Source organism: Dendrobates tinctorius, unplaced genomic scaffold, assembly GCF_039654945.1.
Source record: "Dendrobates tinctorius isolate UK_male_01 unplaced genomic scaffold, ASM3965494v1 ptg000036l, whole genome shotgun sequence".
Lineage (NCBI taxonomy): Eukaryota > Metazoa > Chordata > Amphibia > Anura > Dendrobatidae > Dendrobates > Dendrobates tinctorius.
In genome coordinates this window covers 5,627,270-5,647,185 of record NW_027361704.1, presented here as the reverse complement: position 1 = coordinate 5,647,185, position 19,916 = coordinate 5,627,270, and the positions used below count along the sequence as shown (strand labels likewise).

General features: G+C 46.5%; 1 protein-coding gene across 1 annotated transcript in view; it reads right to left on the bottom strand.

Moving 5' to 3' along the window:
• Window positions 1-19,916, bottom strand: part of LCP2 (lymphocyte cytosolic protein 2) — a 1,189,974-nt gene that overhangs the window by 240,042 nt on the left and 930,016 nt on the right. Inside the window, exon 16 of the mRNA XM_073573677.1 lies at window positions 3,356-3,464. Within this exon, the coding sequence (XP_073429778.1) occupies window positions 3,356-3,464 (109 nt within the window). The remainder of the gene's footprint in view (window positions 1-3,355; window positions 3,465-19,916) is intronic.

Genomic DNA, 19,916 nt, shown 5'->3' with positions numbered 1-19,916 from the left:
TACGAGTGCTCAACTTGGTAGTTCAGTGGTGTATGAAAACATATTCAGATTTGTCAGAACTTCTGGTAAAGATATGTCGCATCAGCGCCCATTTCCGCAAGTCAGGTACAGCTGTCACCATTCTGGCAGTGCTACAGCAGCACATGCAAGTGCCAGCTCACCGACTGGTGTGCAACGTCGCCACGTGCTGCAACTCCACACTGCACATGCTGGCAAGGGATTGTGAGCAGAAGAGACCAGTGGCTGAGTACCAGCTCCAACACGTCCATCTGTAGTCTGGTCAGCTGCCACTTATAACAACAGAAGAGTGGGCATGGATGTCTGACATTTGCTTGGGTCTCCAAGACTTTGAGGACTCCACAAAGATGGTGAGTGGCAATGACACCATGGTCAGCACAACTATCCTTCTGTGCGTACTTAAACAATCACTGCCCACAATTAAACATGAAACTTTGCATACGGACCAGGGGAATGAAGGAAGACATAGCAAAGAGATTTTAGCTAGCCCAGGATCATCTCATCTGCTATGCACGGACTGGGTATCAATGACGATGTGGATGCTGAAGAGGAGGAAGAGAAGGAACAGGAACTGGTGGCTAGCAAAACAGAGGCTAGTAGAAAACAACCTTGGTCCCATCTCTCCTATGTGGATGGACTGAGAACGGTAATGAGGAGGATGAGAGGGAGTCATCATCATGATGGAGAAAGGGAAGTATTGGCTGTATGGAACTTGGCACATATGGCTGAGTTTATGTACCACTTTGTTTCCAGTGACCCTCATGTTACATTCATTTTGGCCCAAAAAAAGTACTGGTCATTCACCCTGCTAAACCCACGTATCTCTTCTTCCTGAGGTGGAGAGGTCTCCTAAAATGGTGCTATACTAGAAGGCCAATTGTGGAAAATATGTGAAAAAATTACTATCAGACGTTAGCAGCAGGGGGCAAGCTTCCTTGCCCAACCAAGAAAAAAAGGCTAGGACTGCACCCAGCCAAGGCAGGGGTACACTGCCAAAGCCGTGGGCCAATTTCATGATACCAGCCCAGCACCAAGCCCTGATGAATGAGTATTTTTGACAAGGAGGGAAAGGTTTTAAAGATGTTCAAGCAATACCTGGCCGACCAAACAGGCATACTCAATAATTCCTCGGCAACTTTCAACTATTGGGTCTCAAAGCTTTACACCTGGCATGAGATGTCCCTTTATGTCTTGTGGGTGTTGTACTGCCCTGCTGCTAGTGTCCTGCTCCTGGTGCTGCTTGGCCACAGTCACTCTGTCTACCTGCATAGACTCCGGGGAAGAAGCAGAATTCTGAGAATTATCCGTCCCCTGGGAACTGGGAGCCAGGCGAAAAGGTCACTTCTCCCGCTTAGTCTCCCGGGAGCATTCTTGAAACCGGAGATCAAACTGGATAGCCAAGGATATCAGATCTTCCAAGGGCGTAGGAACGTACCGGCCTGCTGGTTCGTCCTTGTTTCTACCCGACAGATCCTCACAGAAGGTGACCACCAACGCCTTGTCATTCCAGGACAACTCAGAAGAAAGGGTGCAGGACCAGACAGCGTACTGAGCCACTGAAAACCTCCTGGTGAAGACGAAGAAGAGACGATGCTGTAGAAGTAGTACGACCTGATTCATCAAAGGTCCTGCGGAAGGCCCCGAGGAAGGATGGGAGATCGTTGACTACCGGATCCCCTCTCTCCCACAGTGGGTTCAGCCAGGCGAGAACCTCTCCTGAGACATAATGAAGGCTACCTTAGCCCGGAAGCAAACAGATGACCCAATATTTCAAAGTGCAGCGTGCACTGATTAATGAATCCCCGACACTGCACGGGATCTCCGTCGAAGCGTGTGGGAGCCGCCAGTCGAGGTCCTTTACCAAACACGAAGCCAGGTTTCTGGAGGCCAGCAGCTAAAGCAGTCACAGCCTGGACAGAGGCGGACGTGACCGTAGATGTCGCAGAGTTCACGTGAGCAGACAAGTTCTGCAGATATATTGTAATCTTCTCCTGCTGGTCTCTCAAGCAGGTGACTTCCTTATATAGCTCTGCGGCCGCAGGTGGTTGGGAGCCAGCGGGTTCCATGGCCTGAGTAATCTAACAAATGGAAACGGAGGCACAGATTGTGAAGTGCACATTTGTTTATTGAAATTTTCGTAGAACCACTACCCGCGGGGCTCTGAAGGGGGCATGACTAAGAGAGCCCCGGACTCCCATAGTTAGACCCCTCGAACAGGGCCAGAATGGAAAGTTCGGGAGACACAAGGTGCTACCTCCAGTTAGACCCCGGGCACGTGGAAGCTGACTCGGCCAGACTGGCAGGCGGGCAGGTTCTGCAAGTAGCGGAGAACTAGGCAGGAGATAAACGGCTGAAGCGGGTAGCGGGCAGCAGCTGGCATGGAGAGAAGCAGGTGGCGCTGGCATTGTCACGGAGGATACTCTGAAGAGACAAACCATTATTACCGAGATGCAAGCAGAGCATAAACACGCAGGCACAGGGAACTTGAGAACTAGTAACAGGAAACACTTGTTGCTCAGGCACCTCCCTTAGAGCAGAAGTGCCTGAAATAGTGCAAGCCACTCACCCATTGGATAAGACCCTAATTAGGAAATGGTTTGCTGTCTTTAAGAACCCGGGAGCGCGCACGCGCCCTTAGAGCAATGCCAGGAGACCAGCGGGCCGCATGCTGACAAAAGGAAGTGGCAGCAAAGGCAGGACGAGATGGGCCGGGGATGGAGGCATTGGAGGAGAGACCTGACAGGTAAAGAGGAGCGGACCGGACACAGGAAGTGCAGTGGTGTCCCTGCAGGTGATGAGGACCAGAACTATGCAGGGGCACCGGCGTTACACCCTGCATGGCTTCTGCCTCCAGCAGGTCACAGTCTAAAAGAAAGCATGCTGGGGTAAGTGACAAAGTCGGTGGCTCTGTGCTTAACTGTTTACAGTATTGGCATACTGAGGATGCCGACACTCTTAAGAGTGTGGCATACAATGCAGCCCAGAGTCAGACAGGCACTTCTGGCATTTGCCAGAATTGTCAGATTCCCAGTCTGGCCCTGACAATGTTTGTCCTGCTCCTGTGATAATGGCATAACGAAGGTGTATGCACCTATGGGATTATGTCAAAACAAGGATATGTTTTTAGCTAGCAGAAGTGAAAATAAATGAGTGCAATCAAAGATCTAGAAAACCTTACGCAATCATTACTTAATTATATACAGGAAATATGCTCACTTGTCATAAATTGACTCTGTAGCATTTACAGTGCATAATGATAAAACTGACCAGGACAATAAATTCATATAATTCATATAAATGTTACATATATAAATATAGATTAAAAAAAAATACATACATATCTGTGGTAGGCAGCGTATTTGATCCTGAAGCCATATTTCTGATGGAAGGTTTTGGTGATGTTGAAGGGAATGTGTTTGCATGTTGAGGATACATTCTCCAGGGGACTTTAAACCAAAACATTAGAAAAAGAGAGAGATAAACAGCTTGATACTATGGGATGTTGTAGAGCAGTTTTCCCCAAGTAGTAGGTTGAGAGACACAAGTAGCTCTTGGGCCACTTGCATATGACTCTCCAACTGAAGGCAGCTACAAATGCTATTGTTCCCTAGTAGCACCAGGCATCTCCAAAACTAAGAAAAAAAAAGAATTTGAGAAGCTTTGAGAAAGAACAGTGTTCTGTTCGAAACGCGTAGCCTTATTTCACACCATGTGAACTGCTGTCTATTTTTTCATGTTGTTTTATCTACAATAAATTGGAATTTTTTTGGAAGCTGGAAAATCTTTCTTTTTTCTCTTCATTATTATCCATGACAAATCCATGGCTTCCGTGCTTCCCCACTCCACAGGTTATTAAGGTGAGCTGTTTTTTTCACCTCCAAAACTAAGAACAGAGTAAGAAAACTAAGAACATCATATCCATAGTGGTTAACACTAATTTTAAAACAATATCACTTTGACATAGACTTAAAGAAGCCCTCCCATGAGGTTTTTACTAAGTCGGTATATATGTGTAGGTAATGTAGTGTTTACTTGGTAATATACTCACCAACCTTAGTCTTCTCTGGTATCCAGTGCTGTTCCTCTACTCTTCTGTGAGTCACCACCACTCTTTAAAATATCCTGTTCACTTTCATAGTATGGGACTATGTGTAAGCTGGAGGTCTCTTTTACAATGAAAGCCTATGGAACCTAATTCTGACACTCCATAGACTTAGGCTAGTTTCACACTTGCTTTTTTTTGCAGCGCGTTTTTCCCGCAAAAAAACGCATTGAAAAAACGCATACAAAAGCATACAACTGCTGCGTTTTTTTCAAGCATTTTTATGAGCATGCATGAAAAAAACGCAGCGTTTTTATGCGTTTGTATGCGTTTTTACCGCGTTTGCGTTTTTTTCCAACATTAGGTGGCCCCTCACACTAACCCAAACCATGACTTCACTAACCCTAACCCTGACCCTAACCCTAACCCTAACCCTGACCCTAACCCTAACCCTGACCCTAACCCTTAACCAAACCATACTTAACCCTAACCCAAACCCTAAACCCTAACTAACCCTAACCCTGACCCTAACCCTGACCCTAACCCTAACCCTAACCCTGACCCTAACCCTAACCCTGACCCTAACCCTTAACCAAACCATACTTAACCCTAACCCTGACCCTAACCCTAACCCTAACCCTGACCCTAACCCTTAACCAAACCATACTTAACCCTAACCCAAACCCTAAACCCTAACTAACCATAACCCTAACCCTAACCCTGACCCTAACCCTTAACCAAACCATACTTAACCCTAACCCAAACCCTAAACCCTAACTAACCCTAACCCTAACCCTAACCTGACCCTAACCCTTAACCAAACCATACTTAACCCTAACCCTGACCCTAACCCTAACCCTAACCCTAACCCTGACCCTAACCCTTAACCAAACCATACTTAACCCTAACCCAAACCCTAAACCCTAACTAACCCTAACCCTAACCCTGACCCTAACCCTTAACCAAACCATACTTAACCCTAACCCTGACCCTAATTCTAACCCTAACCCTAACCCTGACCCTAACCCTTAACCAAACCATACTTAACCCTAACCCTGACCCTAACCCCAACCCTAACCCTGACCCTGACCCTAACCCTAAACCCCTTTAACTAACCCTAACTCTAACCCAAACCCCTAAATTCCATGGTTAACAAAAAAAAACGCATGTGCAAAAAAACGCATACATAAGCATGCCAATGCGCACATATGCGCTCCCATAGGCTATAATGGCCATTTTTAGCGCAAAACGTGCGCATACGTGCGCATGCGCTTTTTTGCAGGGCCAAAAAATGCAACATGCTGCGTCTAGAAAATACCAACGCACACCCCAAAAAAACGCAGCGCATGAAAATCGCATACGTGCGCTTACCAGCGCGCAGGTATGCGCACCCATGTTAAATATAGGGGAAAAAACGCATGCGCACGTATGCGTTTTTTTCCAGCGCAAAAAAACGCAAATGTGAAACCAGCCTTACATTGTGAAATTCGGCACGCAGAGCGCGGTGTCACCTGGAGAGTCAAAAAAGCAGCGACATTACTGAGAAGTGAAGCAGAACTGCATTGGATACTGTAGAGAGCAGTGGAAGGTGAGTATATTACGAAGTAAACTTTACATTACATACTGTACACATATACATTTATTTAGTAAAAATTAAACGTCATGGGAGGCTTCTTTAATAAGATTGTTTATTTCTATCATTTGGTGTAACTTAGTACTATCTGCCAGTACATCTGAAAGTGACTCAAGATTCACATAAGGTTTTTGGATCAAACACTGGTACACATTTTTGACCAAATCCTGTTAAGGTACACACATGGTCAAGATTGTTGGTACCCCTCATTTAGTGATAGAAAAACCCACAATGGTCACAGAAATAACTTGAATCTGACAAAGTAATAATAAATAAAAAATCCATGAAAATGAAAAAAATTAAAATCAGACATTGCTTTTCAACCATGCTTCCACAGAATTAAAAAAAAAAAAATAAAACTCATGAAATAGGCCTGGACAGAAATGATGGTACCCTTAACATAATATTTTGTTTCACAATCATAACCTTTTGAGGCAATCACTGCAATCAAACAATTCTTGTAACTGTCAATGAGACTTCTGCACCTCTCAACAGGTATTTTGGCCCAGTCTTAAAGAGTAGACTGCTCCAGTTGTCTCTGTTTGAAGGTTGCCACTTCCAGACGGCATGCTCAGGCCTATTTCATGAGTTTTTTGTTTTTTTTTAAATTCTGTGGAAGCATGGTTGAAAAGCAATGTCTGATTTTAATTTTTTCATTTTCATAGATTTTTGATTTATTATTACTTTTGTCAGATTCAAGTTATTTCTTTGACCATTATGGGTTTTTTTGTCATTAAACAAGGGGTACCAACAGTTTTGACCACGTGTGTATGTGCACTTAAGGGCAGAGACACAATGCTGTATTTCTTGTGCGAGAATGACATCTTAAAACTCACACTGGCTGTCGGCTCTCCTGACCTGAGCTTCACAGCTGCATAGTAATCCATCACGCTGTCATGCTCAGGGAATTAGAGGTGTCGGCCAGTCCGTGCAGTGCGATGCGATTATCATACGAGAAATACGGCAGTGTGACTCCAGCCTCAGATCTTTAAACTGAATTGTTTTTTGCAGCCTTTTGATTGGATGTTGCCTAGTTTGGAGCGCTTTCCATCATGAGACACTTCTAAGAAGTTGTATGTATTTTTTTTTTAAACCTAAAACAGCAGAAAAACAATAAAAAGACTAAACATATGAACAGCAAAGTGGTTTTACAATAAAAATAAATAGGTTGAATTTTTCAAGCTTTTTTGAACAATTTTTTGTCAGTCATTTTTTGGGGGCAACAAAATACTCAAAAAACTCTGTGTGCATATACCATTAAAGGGAACCTATCACCAGAAAAAATGCTATTAATCTGCAGATATAGCTTTAACCTGCAGGTTAATGGTGTCATTAACTTGCCCACTGCCCACACTTAGAAAATGCAGGGGGAAATGAACTTTAGTCCCCCAACAGTGTTCTGGTTCCAGTCATGGGGGCAGCGCCGACAGGTTCAGTCATCGCTCTGACTATACAGAGTGGCGGTTATAACAGCACCCTAGACCCTGATGACAGCCAGCCCCCCCTATGCAGAGCGAGTGTCAGTCAGGGCCAGGGGAACAGTTAGGCCGGGGTCACACTGGCGAGGAATACGGAAAGTGAGAGGTGTTAAAAGCACGCATTACACACGGACAAATTATTCTATATGGGTTTGCTCCCAACAGCCGTATATTTCTCGGGCGTATTCTACGGTCCGTGCCAATCGCAGCATGCTGCGATTGTCAGCGTACTACGCCCGTAATACGCCAATGCAAGTCTATGGGTGCACATAAAATACGGATTACACACGGACCACACATGTGACTTGCGAGAAATACGCACCCGTTGTTTTTTAGAAAAGCCGGCAATTCAGTGCGCTATACAGTAAAATCACACTGACAGGTTTAATAAAGAAAGAAAGAATAGAGATATACACATAGAATACATATATATATATATATATATATATATATATACACACACACACATACATGTCATTTTGACAAACATATATATATATATATTTATATTTCACAGAGTTCTTCATAGCAGAATAGCCGCTAATTAAATTGCCGGCTTCTATGAAATCATTCCCCAACTCGACATGAAATGACACATGGTTTACATTCAGTAAAGCATTTCATGTTTTTTTATATGTCCTTGACTAATAATTAGATGAGGGTTTGTGTGCAAAATTTGGAAGTTGTAGTTGTTATTTTAAGGGGTTAATTCGTTGTTAAAAAGAGCGTGGGCTTCCCATTGCCCTATAGTGGTGGCGAGTGGGTTAATCTAACAAAGGGTTAATGTCACCATTCGATTGTAAGGTGACATTAACCCTTTGCTAGATTAACCCATTCGCCACCGCTACAGGACAATGGGAAGCCCACGCATTTTTTAACAACAAATTAACCCCTTAAAAAAAAAACAACTACAACTCCCAAATTTTGCACACAAACCCTCATCTAATTATTAGTCAGGGACATATAAAAAAACATGAAATGAAATGCTTTACTGAATGTAAACCATGTGTCATTTCATGTCGGGTTGGGGAATGATTTCATAGAAGCCGGCAATTTAATTAGCGGCTATTCTGCTATGAAGAACTCTGTGAAATATAAATATATATATGTTTGTCACAATGACATGTATATATATATATATATATATACACACACACATGTATTCTATGTGTCTATATCTATTCTTTCGCTTGTGTTATAAAACCGGTCATAGGGCTCCATTATATGTCCATTTTGCAAGGCTGCGAGAAAATCTCAGCATACGGATTACATACGGATGCAGACATGCGCAAAATACGCAACCACACCTTGCTTACGGATGACATACAGAGCACTATTTAGGGGTCATTCATCCGTATTACGCCTGGAAACTACGGACCGTATTTTGCGTCGGTTAGTGTGACCCCAGCCTTACAATCGCTGCTCAGTATTTTTGGACCTGTGATTTAAACCACGCCGGCGCTGCCCCATAACTGAAACCAGAACACTGCAGGGAATAAAGTTCATTTTCTCCCTGCAGCATTCAACTAAGTGCGGGCACTGATCAGGTTAATAACACTATTAATCTGCAGATTAACCCCATATCTCATCTCCAGGATAAAAGTGTTTTTTCTGGTGACAGGTTCCCTTTCAGACATTATTGTAGAATATCTGTTATGTCCTGCCTCGGGAGTTATGTGGTAACACATGCTTCATAGCGGAGACAGACTGGCCGGATGTTCTCATACATCAGTAGCAGAGTGATGCAACACAGAGTGCAACACAAGCTATAGAATAGAACCTGCTCTAGCAATGCACGGGAAGCTGCTGCCGCTCATCAGCACTAAACAGATTAGGTAATAGGTAAGTTCCAGTGACATCTAGGCACAGAAGCAGCTTTTATAAACAACTCTGAGCTACAGTTCTGCTTTGAGTGATTTAACATTTAACATAAACATGTTATATTTAATTCTGGGACAACTGTTAACAGTTTATCACATAATAAAATATTCAGGGAATCTGTCCGCACTCCGCAGGTTTCTGCTATGTAATCTGAGAGCACCATGATGTAGTAGAAAAGAGCCTGATTGCAGTGATGTGGTGAAACTGGACTGAGTTTTGCTTTTTCAATACAATCAGGAGATTATTACTACAGGACAACTGGCCTTTGTTCCTTGATTAGCAGCTTCCTGTCTCTATATAATGTATGCAGAAAGCTGTGGCTTTGGCTGAGCTCTGCTAGATGTACATCAGATAAACTGTGACTATCATGACTGCTGCTCCTAGTGAAACAACATCGCTGGAATCTGGGTCTCTATCCTTATACTGTCAGATTTCAGAGCAAAAAATCACTGACATATGCCCTTTAAATGTATAATTGGTGAGGGTGAAACCACTGGTACCCCACTTAACATAAAAACTAGAAGTCCATATGTTAATGTAGTTGTAGTGCACGTGTGTGACAACTCTATGAGATGTCCAAATATAAGGGATACCATACACCCTCACTCCATTCAAACAGAGGACTCATGACAATTTCAGGTCCCAGTGGACCACCACATGCTGACCGGACATTTATTATCTATCTTAGGAATGAGTAATCAGTTTTGATTATGGGAAAATACATTTAAACACTACTAACTTGCTGATAAAAAATAACTCCTACGCCTCCATAGGAGTTAATAGGAGGCATAGGAGTTAATTTTTATCAGCAAGTTAGCGGTGTTAATAATTCTGAATGAGGGGATAGGTAGCGGCGGCACCAATCACACAGAATCAATCAAAACTTCAATAAACACCAGAAAAAATTGAATAATCTGGAAAACTATTTTTAAATATTCTGGTGATGTATACACACTAACTTAGCGGTTGTTAATTGTCCTTTAACAGTTGATTAAAAGTTATGTTTTACTATAGCCTTTAGTTAGGGTCTTGTTGCCTTCTGACAAATTGTTAGTTATCGTGTTTACTCTACGCTGATTATTGTACAGCATTTGAATCATTTTGGAACCAGGACCCCTCAGGAAACTTATGTAGATGTGTGGTGAGCACCTTGAACCCCCAGATGCTTGACACAACTTTAAAACATTGATACTTGAGAAGAAAATTTTTTTTTTTTTTTTTTTTTAAATCACATTTTTACCACAAAAATCTTTTTTTATCTTCAAATTTTGCATTTTCATGAGAGTAATAGGAGAAATTGCACCATACAATTTGTTGTGAACTTACTCCAGAATATGCTAATATATCCAATATGTGGAGGAAAACTACTGTTTAGGCGCACAACAGGGCTTAGAAGAGAAGGAGCGCAATTTGACTTTTGTAGAGCAGTAGCATGCAACCTCCACCAGGGGGCGCTGGTAAGGGAAAAGGAGTTGAACTCACTGTATAGCACCGTAGTGCAGACGTGCAGGTTACCACAAAGGGATGGTAGAGTAGTCAGACAGGCCGGGCCAACAACACACAGGACAGCGAATTATCCGAAGTCACAACAATACACGAGGTCAGAGACAAGTCAAAGGTCAGCACCTAGACGAGAACACGGTATCCAAAATGTGAGACAGACAGGGGAGTCAGGTCCGAGCCAGAAAGTCAAGAAGCCAGTCGGTAACGTAGTATCAGAGACAGAAAAACAGGAAGCGGGGTTCAGAGTAAGAGTCACTGTAAGGAAGTCAGAGACAGAAGGATCACTAGGGTATATGGGTCTGTGGCTCTAGCCTTGAAGCGTGAACAAACATTGACAAGCTCTGCAGGCCACAGCAGGCTGAAATAATCACCCAGAACCCAAAGAGAGGCAAAGAAGGTTTAACCCCCGATGACCAAAACGGGGAGAGAATAGCATGAAACAAACCCCGGCTTGGATCATGACAGTGAGCACCTTGAACCCCCAGATGCTTCACAGAAGTTCATAACATTGAGCTATGAAAAGAAAAGAAATCACATTTTACCCCACAAAGATGTTTTTTTTAGCCCCAAATTTTGTATTTTCATAAGAGTAACACTAGAAATTGCACCATATAATTTGTGAAATTTCTCCCCAAGACCAAATATGTAGAGAAAAACTACAGTTGGGGGCATGAAGAGAAGGAGCAGCATTAGACTTTTTGAATGCAAAATTTGCTGGACTAATTAGCGGACTCAATGTCACATTTGGAGAGGCCCTGGTGTGCATAAAGCGTGGAAACCCTCCACAAGTGACACTATATTGTAAACTATACCCCCAGGGAACTTATCTAGATGTGTGGTGAGCACCTTGAACCTCTAATTTTGGCTCATGACATTTTTTGATCGCTTCGATTCCAATATTTGGAAGAGGAATAAACAAAAAAAATTCAAAAATTGTTTTTAGTTTTTTTTAATGGTGTTCCATGTATGGTGAAATTGAAAAGGCCTCTTTCACACATCAGTTTTTCGCCGTCAGGCGCGATCCGGCTTTTTTTTGTAAAACCGGATCTGGCGAAATGCAATGCCGGATCCAGTTTTTCCCCATTGACTTGCATTAGCGCCGGATGGCATTGCGTTTCATCCGTTTTTTGCCGGATCCGGCTACTTGTCTCATTCCGGCGTCTGGAAAAAATGGCTACTGTAACGTTTTTTGTCTCCGGCGAAAAAGCCGGAAGCGCCGGATCCGACGCTTCCGGCTTTTTGCCACAATGAAAGTCTATGGGTGCCGGAATGCGCCGGATCCAGAAAAAGACGGATCCAGCCACCGGATCCGTTTTTTTAAGTCTGCGCATGCTCAGATCCAATTGGCCAGCCCCCAGGAAACAGATATAACCTGCTAGATGGATCTGGCAGAAAAACGGATCCGTTTCTACAGTTCTCCAAAATTTATGCCGGATCCGTTTTTTCTAAAAATAGCCGGATCCTGCCTGACGGCAAAAAACTGATGTGTGAAAGTAGCCTAAGGCAGGTTTATTCTTCGGGTCAGTATGCTTACAGTGATACCCCATTTATATAGTTTTTGTATGCTTTGTCGCTTTTACACAACAAAAACTATTGTATGAAAAAATTATTACTTTTGCATTGCTTTATTCTGCAAACTATAACTTTTGTACTTTCTGGCTGAAGGAGCTGTTCGGCGGCTTGTTTTTTGTGAGACAAGATGAAGTTTTCCGCTATACCATTTATATTTACATTAGTCTTTTTGTTCACATTTTATTCTTTTTCTTAGGCAGTGTGATGATAAAGTATATTTTTTTTGCCTCTTTTTTTTATGGTGTTCACTAAAGGGGTTGACAAGTGGGATAGTTTAATATGTCTGGTCGTTCCAGACACAGCAATACAAAATATGTGCACTTTTATTTTTATAATAATATTTATTAATGGGTACAATGTATATATGTATTTTTTTTTTTTGATTTTTTTTCAAAAAAATAATTTTAAATTTTTTCCCCCTTTTTTTCCCCCTTTTTTAATTAGTCTCACTATGGGACTTTCACTTTCTGCAGCCTGTTCACATTTTTAAGACATAGCAATGCTGCTGTTCCTAGAGGTGGGCGGACACCTGCATGTTCGGTCCGGTGGGTTCAGCCGAACAGTTCCAAAAAGTTTGAGTTCGGATACCAGAACATTCCCCGTCCAGAACCCGAACCCCATTCAATTGAATAGGGGGTCCGAACATCCAGTATTTGCCACATTGTCATGTACATCAAACGTGCGCAGCAAACGTGCACAGCAAACACCGTTTCTTAGGCCAGGATCACAGATGTGAGGAATACAGCCGAGTCTCGCATGTTAATATCTGGCACTGCCGCCGGCATTCAGGAGTGGAGCATGCGTCTCCATGTATTGCCACTTAGACAGCCGTGGTTCCCAAGCTGTCAAAAGACAGTGTGAGCTCACATCTGTGATCATAGGTATAAAGTTTACCTCCTGTTACTGGTGTCAGCTGATAGACAACTGCTCCCATCAGCCGACCCCTGCTGCCGCTTTTAGCAGTAAGAGCAGGAGCGGCTGATGAGAGTATGAAAATGTACTCTCATGGCCTCAAAATGCCTTCATGTGTATCCTGGGGAGAACAAACAGCGACCCCTACCTGTGACACGGGTCACTGTCTCACATATCCCCCCATGTTCAATCCTGTGGGGTTGAACACTTGTCACCCCACATGGGCGCGTGACAGGGCATCCGCATGACTCTGGGACACTCCCACCTGACACTGTATTAAGAAACCAAAGTAGGAACCGGAACCATCGATTGACGCATGCATCCCTCCCCTTCGTGTTTCCGCTCCATACTTCATCAAGTGACCACCTACCATCCCGTTTCCATTGCAGATGACATGCCCACTTTCACGATTAACCATAGATTTGGGCCAGTTTTGGGTGGTCTCGACCTTGTTTATTTTGGGTTCACTAATCTTGCAGCTCATCCTGTCACCTAAGTATCTGCCTTTGGGCTCTTGGTACCATTTCCTCCGTACAGTTACCTGTGCATCTGTGACTATGTCACGTTGAAACACTGCAGTCTGCCCCGGCAACTCCGAGCATACATCTGTGTTACGTCGCACTCAAACCTGAGCCTCCCGATGCTGATGTCTAGAGAGCGCTCTATCTATTTTACCCTGACTCCATCCTTGGCCGGTGTCAGACGGTTCCTTGTGTGCATGTCCCCTGTCGCCTCTGCGATAACACACTCCTGGTTCTTTCCAGCATTCTTCTCATACTTTATTTCTTTTTCTGCTAGAATTGAGCTGTCCCAAACTAACCAGGGGACATTTCCCGCTTGGATTTCAGTGGGGTCTCCATGACCTCTACTGCTACAACCTCTATGGGGAGCCTATCGGGGTTACACTCTGTCCCTACGTTGGTGATCCCTGTGGTAGATATCTCTGACTCGACAGCTTCAGGTTCTGCACCCAAAACACTTTCATCCTCCCCTGCCAATACTTCCAGGGGGAACCTATCGGGGTTACACTCTGTCTCTAGGTTGGCGACCCCTATGGTAGATATCTCAACATCTTCGGGTTCTATGCCCGGCACAACCTTTACCTTGACCCTGGTCTCTCACAGGATCCAAAACAGGGGCAAGTCTCTCCCCAACACAGTCATATATGGAAGGGTCTTTGCCACTCCCACCACATGTTTAAAGTCCCCACATGGTGTGGAAAATTTAACCTCCGCAGTTGGATATTTATTGGATATAATTTTCCCTTCAATATGCATCATTTTCTGTCTTTTGGCGTTGTCACCGTCAACAAGGGACCTATGTACCAAAGTCACTTTGCTCCCCATGTCCAGGAGAGCCTCTGTTTGGCACCCATTCACAAGTAACTGGCACAGTTATGGATTGCTGTTGGCAGTGCCCATAGTGGTGATATAGACTGACTGGGCATACATAGATATGGGTCGCCCTCCCAGGGCTGTGGGGTACTCGGTACCGGGCCGGTAGCTCAGGGGGAAAGGTGTCACAGCAGCGGTGACCCGGTCAGTGGCCCTGGGTGCCCAAGTAAAAGGGAGATTGAACGGTGGAATGTAATTGATTAGATGAATAGTTCGTGACGCCACCTGTGGTGTTCGGCAAGGGAGGTGTTAAGCCGACGCTGCATGCAGATCCTCTGGGACTGATGGTATGGTGCAGCAAAGATGTTAAAGCTCCCCACAGCTGAAGCTGTAGTCCCAGGGCATTGTAGATATAGAGGCAAAGGGGAGGCGTAGGTTGAGGGAGTGTCGGGCACCAAGATGTAGCAGTGCCGAGTGTGTTGGCGCAGGAATAAGTGGAGGACACCAGGGCATGTAGTTCCAAAGCTATACTCACAGTCTGTTGTGCAAACAGGTGCCTGCCTCCGTGCCGTGTCCTCCGGGTCAGGGACTCAGTCAATCTCCAGGCCAGGTAGAATACTTCTTTCCAACACTGCGCCAACATGTGCCTTTCTGAACGTCTCCTCTTATAGCGCCTATAAATGAAGAACTCCCAGTACTGAGTTACACTGGAGTTCCTCCTGTCCAATGTCCTTATGAACTTTCCTTGTACAGCAGACAGCTGTAGCCTGCTTTGGGGACACCTTGCTTCCTAGTCCCGGCTCACCTACTGTATGTTGCTGTTGTGCCCCCAAGTCTGATGTGGGAATAAAGTATTGCTAACTTCTATTCCTCCGGTGTCTGCTGCAGGATCATTAGTATCCATACAACCTCGGGGACCGAGCCCCGGCCTTGCACTCAGAACTCCTAGGAAGGGTGCTTCTCTAACCCACGTCCTCTGTTCTCTTTTACTCCTCACGTTCCGTACTAATCCTTTCTTTCTATGGAAAAATCAGGTTTCCTTTCTATGTCTCTTTCTTGTGCCAGCAGACCCAGGTCACTGTGGCCTGCTGCAGCACTTCCTTCATCCATCCCTCTCCCTGGGATCTTCTCTGTCTCACTCTCTGTCTTTCTGCATCCTCACTCACTGACTGAGTGCCCAATCACTGAATGACTGGATCACCGAATCACTGCATGTCCGAATGACTGAATGACTGACTGAATACTCAACTCTTCCCGCTCTTTTAATGTAAACTCAACTCCACCCACTTCCCAGCACATTTCGTGTTCCAAGCAAGGAGCCACCAATGGGTGCTGTGCTATACTCCAAGCAGGGAGCCGCCGAAGGTGCTTTGCTACACTACTTTGTGGTGTGGGGTGCAGGTGTTGGAGTGTGGTCAGGAGCTTCCCACCTTACCTGGATGGTGGGCACCACACCTCAGGAGGAAGTGTGGTACCTCTGTGGCGACTGAGCCTCAGGGGCGTCACATACCCCCCCGTTAAACACAGCACGTCCGCGGGCTGCAAGTTAAACAAAGTTGACAATACAGGAACATACAAAATTTTTATATTGCATAATGAACATTTCTTATACTAAACTTCCCAATGTGGGAAACACTGTTTCTTGAACATTGCAAACAATTTAACTGCCTATCTGTGACGCCTCTGGCTAATACGTCCAAGAGTGGACCCTCTGGATCGCGGATCCGGAGCCCCTGGGCCGAGCACACCTGGTGAAGACCGACCCCTGTACAGGGATCGTTAGGGGCAGGACCGCAGGGGGCGGAACCGCGACAGCCGGAGCCAGCAGGGACGACTCGGAGGACAGGCAGACAGAGCAGGAGTAGCGAGGTGGAGGGCAGTAGGAAATGGCTGGGAGCCTACAGGAAAGGTACAGCGAGGACCACAGGGAGGAGACAGGCAGACGGACACGGACCAAGAACAGGGCAGACAAAGGAACAGCAAGGATAGGCAGGGTACACTGAAGAAGGTAGGGCCGATGGGTGCTGCAAGTCACAAACAATCATCAGGCGCCCTCAGAATAGAGCGGACGCCTGATATATGCGGAGACCGGAAGTGCGCCCTACAGACCCTCCCCTAGCGACGCCCCCTGCCAACAGAAGAGGCCGGGGGAACGCGCGTGCGCGGCCTAAGGCCGTCGCGGTTACCCGCAGCAGAGCGGCAAGCAGCGCGGAGAAACGCGCGAACCGGGGGGCGCAGGTGAGAGGAAGCTGCGGCGGGCACCGCCGCTAAAGGGGCATCGGCGGGCACGGCCGCCGATGTCACAGTACCCCCTCCCATATGCCCTCTCCTTCTGAGGTTGGTTAGAAATCTTTTCATGATAAGGGGGGCATCGACATTCTCTCGGGGCTCCCAGGACCTCTCCTCTGGGCCAAAACCCTTCCAGTCGATAAGAAAAAGAGTCTTACCCTTGACCCTTTTCATAGCCAGAATGTCCTTTACTTCAAAGATATTGTTAGAACAAATTGGCGAGGGAGGGGACATGGAGGTTGGTTGAAACCGATTCAAGACCACAGGTTTAAGGAGCGAGATATGGAAGGCGTTAGGGACCCGGAGTGACACCGGCAACCTCAATTTGTAGGCTACCTGGTTAATGCGCCCAAGTACTTCAAAAGGCCCGATGTACCGAGGACTTAATTTGTAAGCAGGGACTTTCAGGCGGATATGTTTGGTAGAAAGCCAGACTTTGTCCCCGGGCTGGTACGGGGGTAGATCCCTTCGTCTTTTGTCCGCGTGTTTCTTAATTCGGACGTTGGCTAGCTCGAGCGCCTCTCTGGTCTCCTTCCAAATTTGCGAAAACTCCTTGGCGAGAGTGTCTGCTGCAGGAACTCCAGACGATGCGGAAAAGGGCAATGGAACCCCAGGATTTAGCCCAGTTACCACAAAGAACGGTGTCTTGGACGTTGATTCGCTGGAATGATTATTATGAGCGAATTCCGCCCATGGTAGAAGAGAGACCCAATTATCTTGATGGGCGTTAGAAAAGTGGCGTAGGTAGGTGGTCAGAATTTGGTTAATCCGTTCCACTTGGCCGTTGGTTTGAGGATGATACGCTGAAGAGAAGTCGAGAGACGTGCCCAGGAGCCGACAGAGAGCCCTCCAGAATCGGGAAGTAAACTGGACCCCTCGATCGGTCACGATTCGCAGAGGGAGACCATGTAGCCTGAACACGTGGTGGATAAAGATTTCGGCCAACTTTGGGGCAGATGGCAGTCCGACCAAGGGAATAAAGTGGGCCATCTTGGAAAAGCGGTCAGCGACGACTAAGATGGTAGTACACCCAGCCGAGCGAGGCAGATCAGTCACGAAATCCATGGCGATTTGCTGCCAAGGAGCCTCTGGAACAGGCAACGGATGAAGGAGGCCGGAGGGGAGAGTCCTTGGAACCTTGTTCTGAGCACAAGTCCTGCAGGAGGCTACAAAGTCCTTTGCATCCTGGTGGAGAGAGGACCACCAGTAATACCGGGAAAGAAGCAAAAGAGTCTTCTTAATCCCAACGTGCCCAGCAACCTTGGAAGAATGTCCCCAGCGCAGTACCTCCAGGCGTTTGTTTGGAGGAACGAAGGTCTTGCCAGGCGGAGGGTTAGAGAATCTCACGGGGGCCACGGAGATAACCTTAGCCGGCTCGATGATATATGATGGATCCTCCTCCCTCTCCGGTGGCTGCAAAGATCTGGAAAGCGCATCGGCTTTGATGTTCTTACTGCCGGGCCGGAAGTGGAGCTTAAACTCAAAACGGGAAAAATACAGAGCCCACCTGGCTTGTCTGGAGTTGAGTCTCTGGGCAGATTGCAGGTAGGCCAGGTTCTTGTGGTCCGTGAAGATAATAAAGGGGTGCACTGCCCCCTCGAGCAGATATCGCCATTCCTCCAGCGCCATTTTAATGGCCAATAATTCCCGGTCCCCAATGGAGTAGTTGCACTCCGCCGGAGAAAAGGATTTGGAGAAGAACCCGCAGGGGACAAGACGTCCAGATGGAGCCTGTTGGGAGAGAACTGCCCCAGCTCCAGTGGAGGAGGCATCAACCTCCAGAATGAAGGGCCTACTGGCCACTGGACGGTGTAAAATCGGAGCAGAAGCAAACGAGCGTTTCAGGGCAAGAAAGGCGTCCTCGGCTTCAGAGGGCCAGACGTTAGGCTTCGTCCCCTTACGGGTCAGGACCGTAATGGGCTTGGTGACTGTAGAGAAGTGGGGTATAAACTGCCGGTAATAATTAGCGAAGCCGAGGAAACGCTGGATGGCCTTTATGCCAACCGGACGAGGCCACTGGAGTACCGCGGACAGCTTGTCCGGATCCATCTTAAGACCGGAATCCGTGATGATATACCCCAAGAAGGGTAACGCTGTTTGCTCGAAGAGGCACTTCTCGATCTTGGCGTAAAGACGATTTTCTCGAAGGCGCTGCAGGACCATGCGTACACTTCTCCGATGGGAGGAGAGGTCGGTCGAGAAAACGAGGATATCGTCCAAATACACCACCACGCAGGAATAGAGTAGGTCTCGGAACACCTCATTTACGAATTCCTGAAACACCGCTGGAGCATTGCAGAGACCGAACGGCATGACCAAGTATTCATAATGGCCGTCCCGGGTATTGAAGGCCGTCTTCCACTCGTCCCCCGCTCGGATTCGGATTAAGTTGTAAGCTCCCCGCAGATCCAACTTCGTGAAGATTCTGGCCCCCCTCAGCCGGTCGAAGAGTTCAGGAATCAGCGGGAGCGGGTACCGGTTTTTAACCGTGATGTTGTTCAGGCCCCGGTAGTCAATACAGGGTCGCAGGGACCCATCTTTCTTCCGGACGAAGAAGAAACCTGCGCCCGCAGGGGACGAGGACTTCCGGATGAACCCCTTGGCCAGATTTTCCTGTATATATTCCGACATAGCCGAGGTCTCTGCTGGGGACAGAGGATAAGTTCTTTCTCTGGGAGGAGTGGCACCAGGAACTAGGTCGATAGGGCAGTCATAGGAGCGATGAGGGGGTAAGGAATCCGCCTCCTTCTTGCTGAACACGTCGGCAAACGTGTGATAGGGTGCGGGTAAGCCCGGGAGGTCGGCAGGCTTCAAGCATGGACGAGGACGCGTGAGAGCCCGTAGGCAGCGCTCCTGGCAGGAGTGCCCCCAACGGAGAACTTCCCCAGAGCGCCAGTCAATCACAGGCTCGTGCCGTCTGAGCCAGGGCAGTCCTAGGAGAACAGCATGGGCTAGTTGTGGCAGGACATAAAAGGCTATCTTTTCGAGGTGGAGAGCTCCGATTTGAAGGTCTACTTCGACGGTAACCATGGTGATGAGTCCGGGTAAAGGTTTACCATCAACGGAGGAAATAGCGCGAGGGTTCTTCAATACCAACACCGGAATCTGGAGTTTGTCAACCTCCTCCTGGCGGATGAAATTACCGGCAGCACCCGAGTCCACATACGCCTCCACAGACCCACGCCCCCGACCTGTAATTAGCAAAGCTGAAAGAGTAAGGGGAAGAGAGGAATTTTGATCACCTAGGGGGTCCT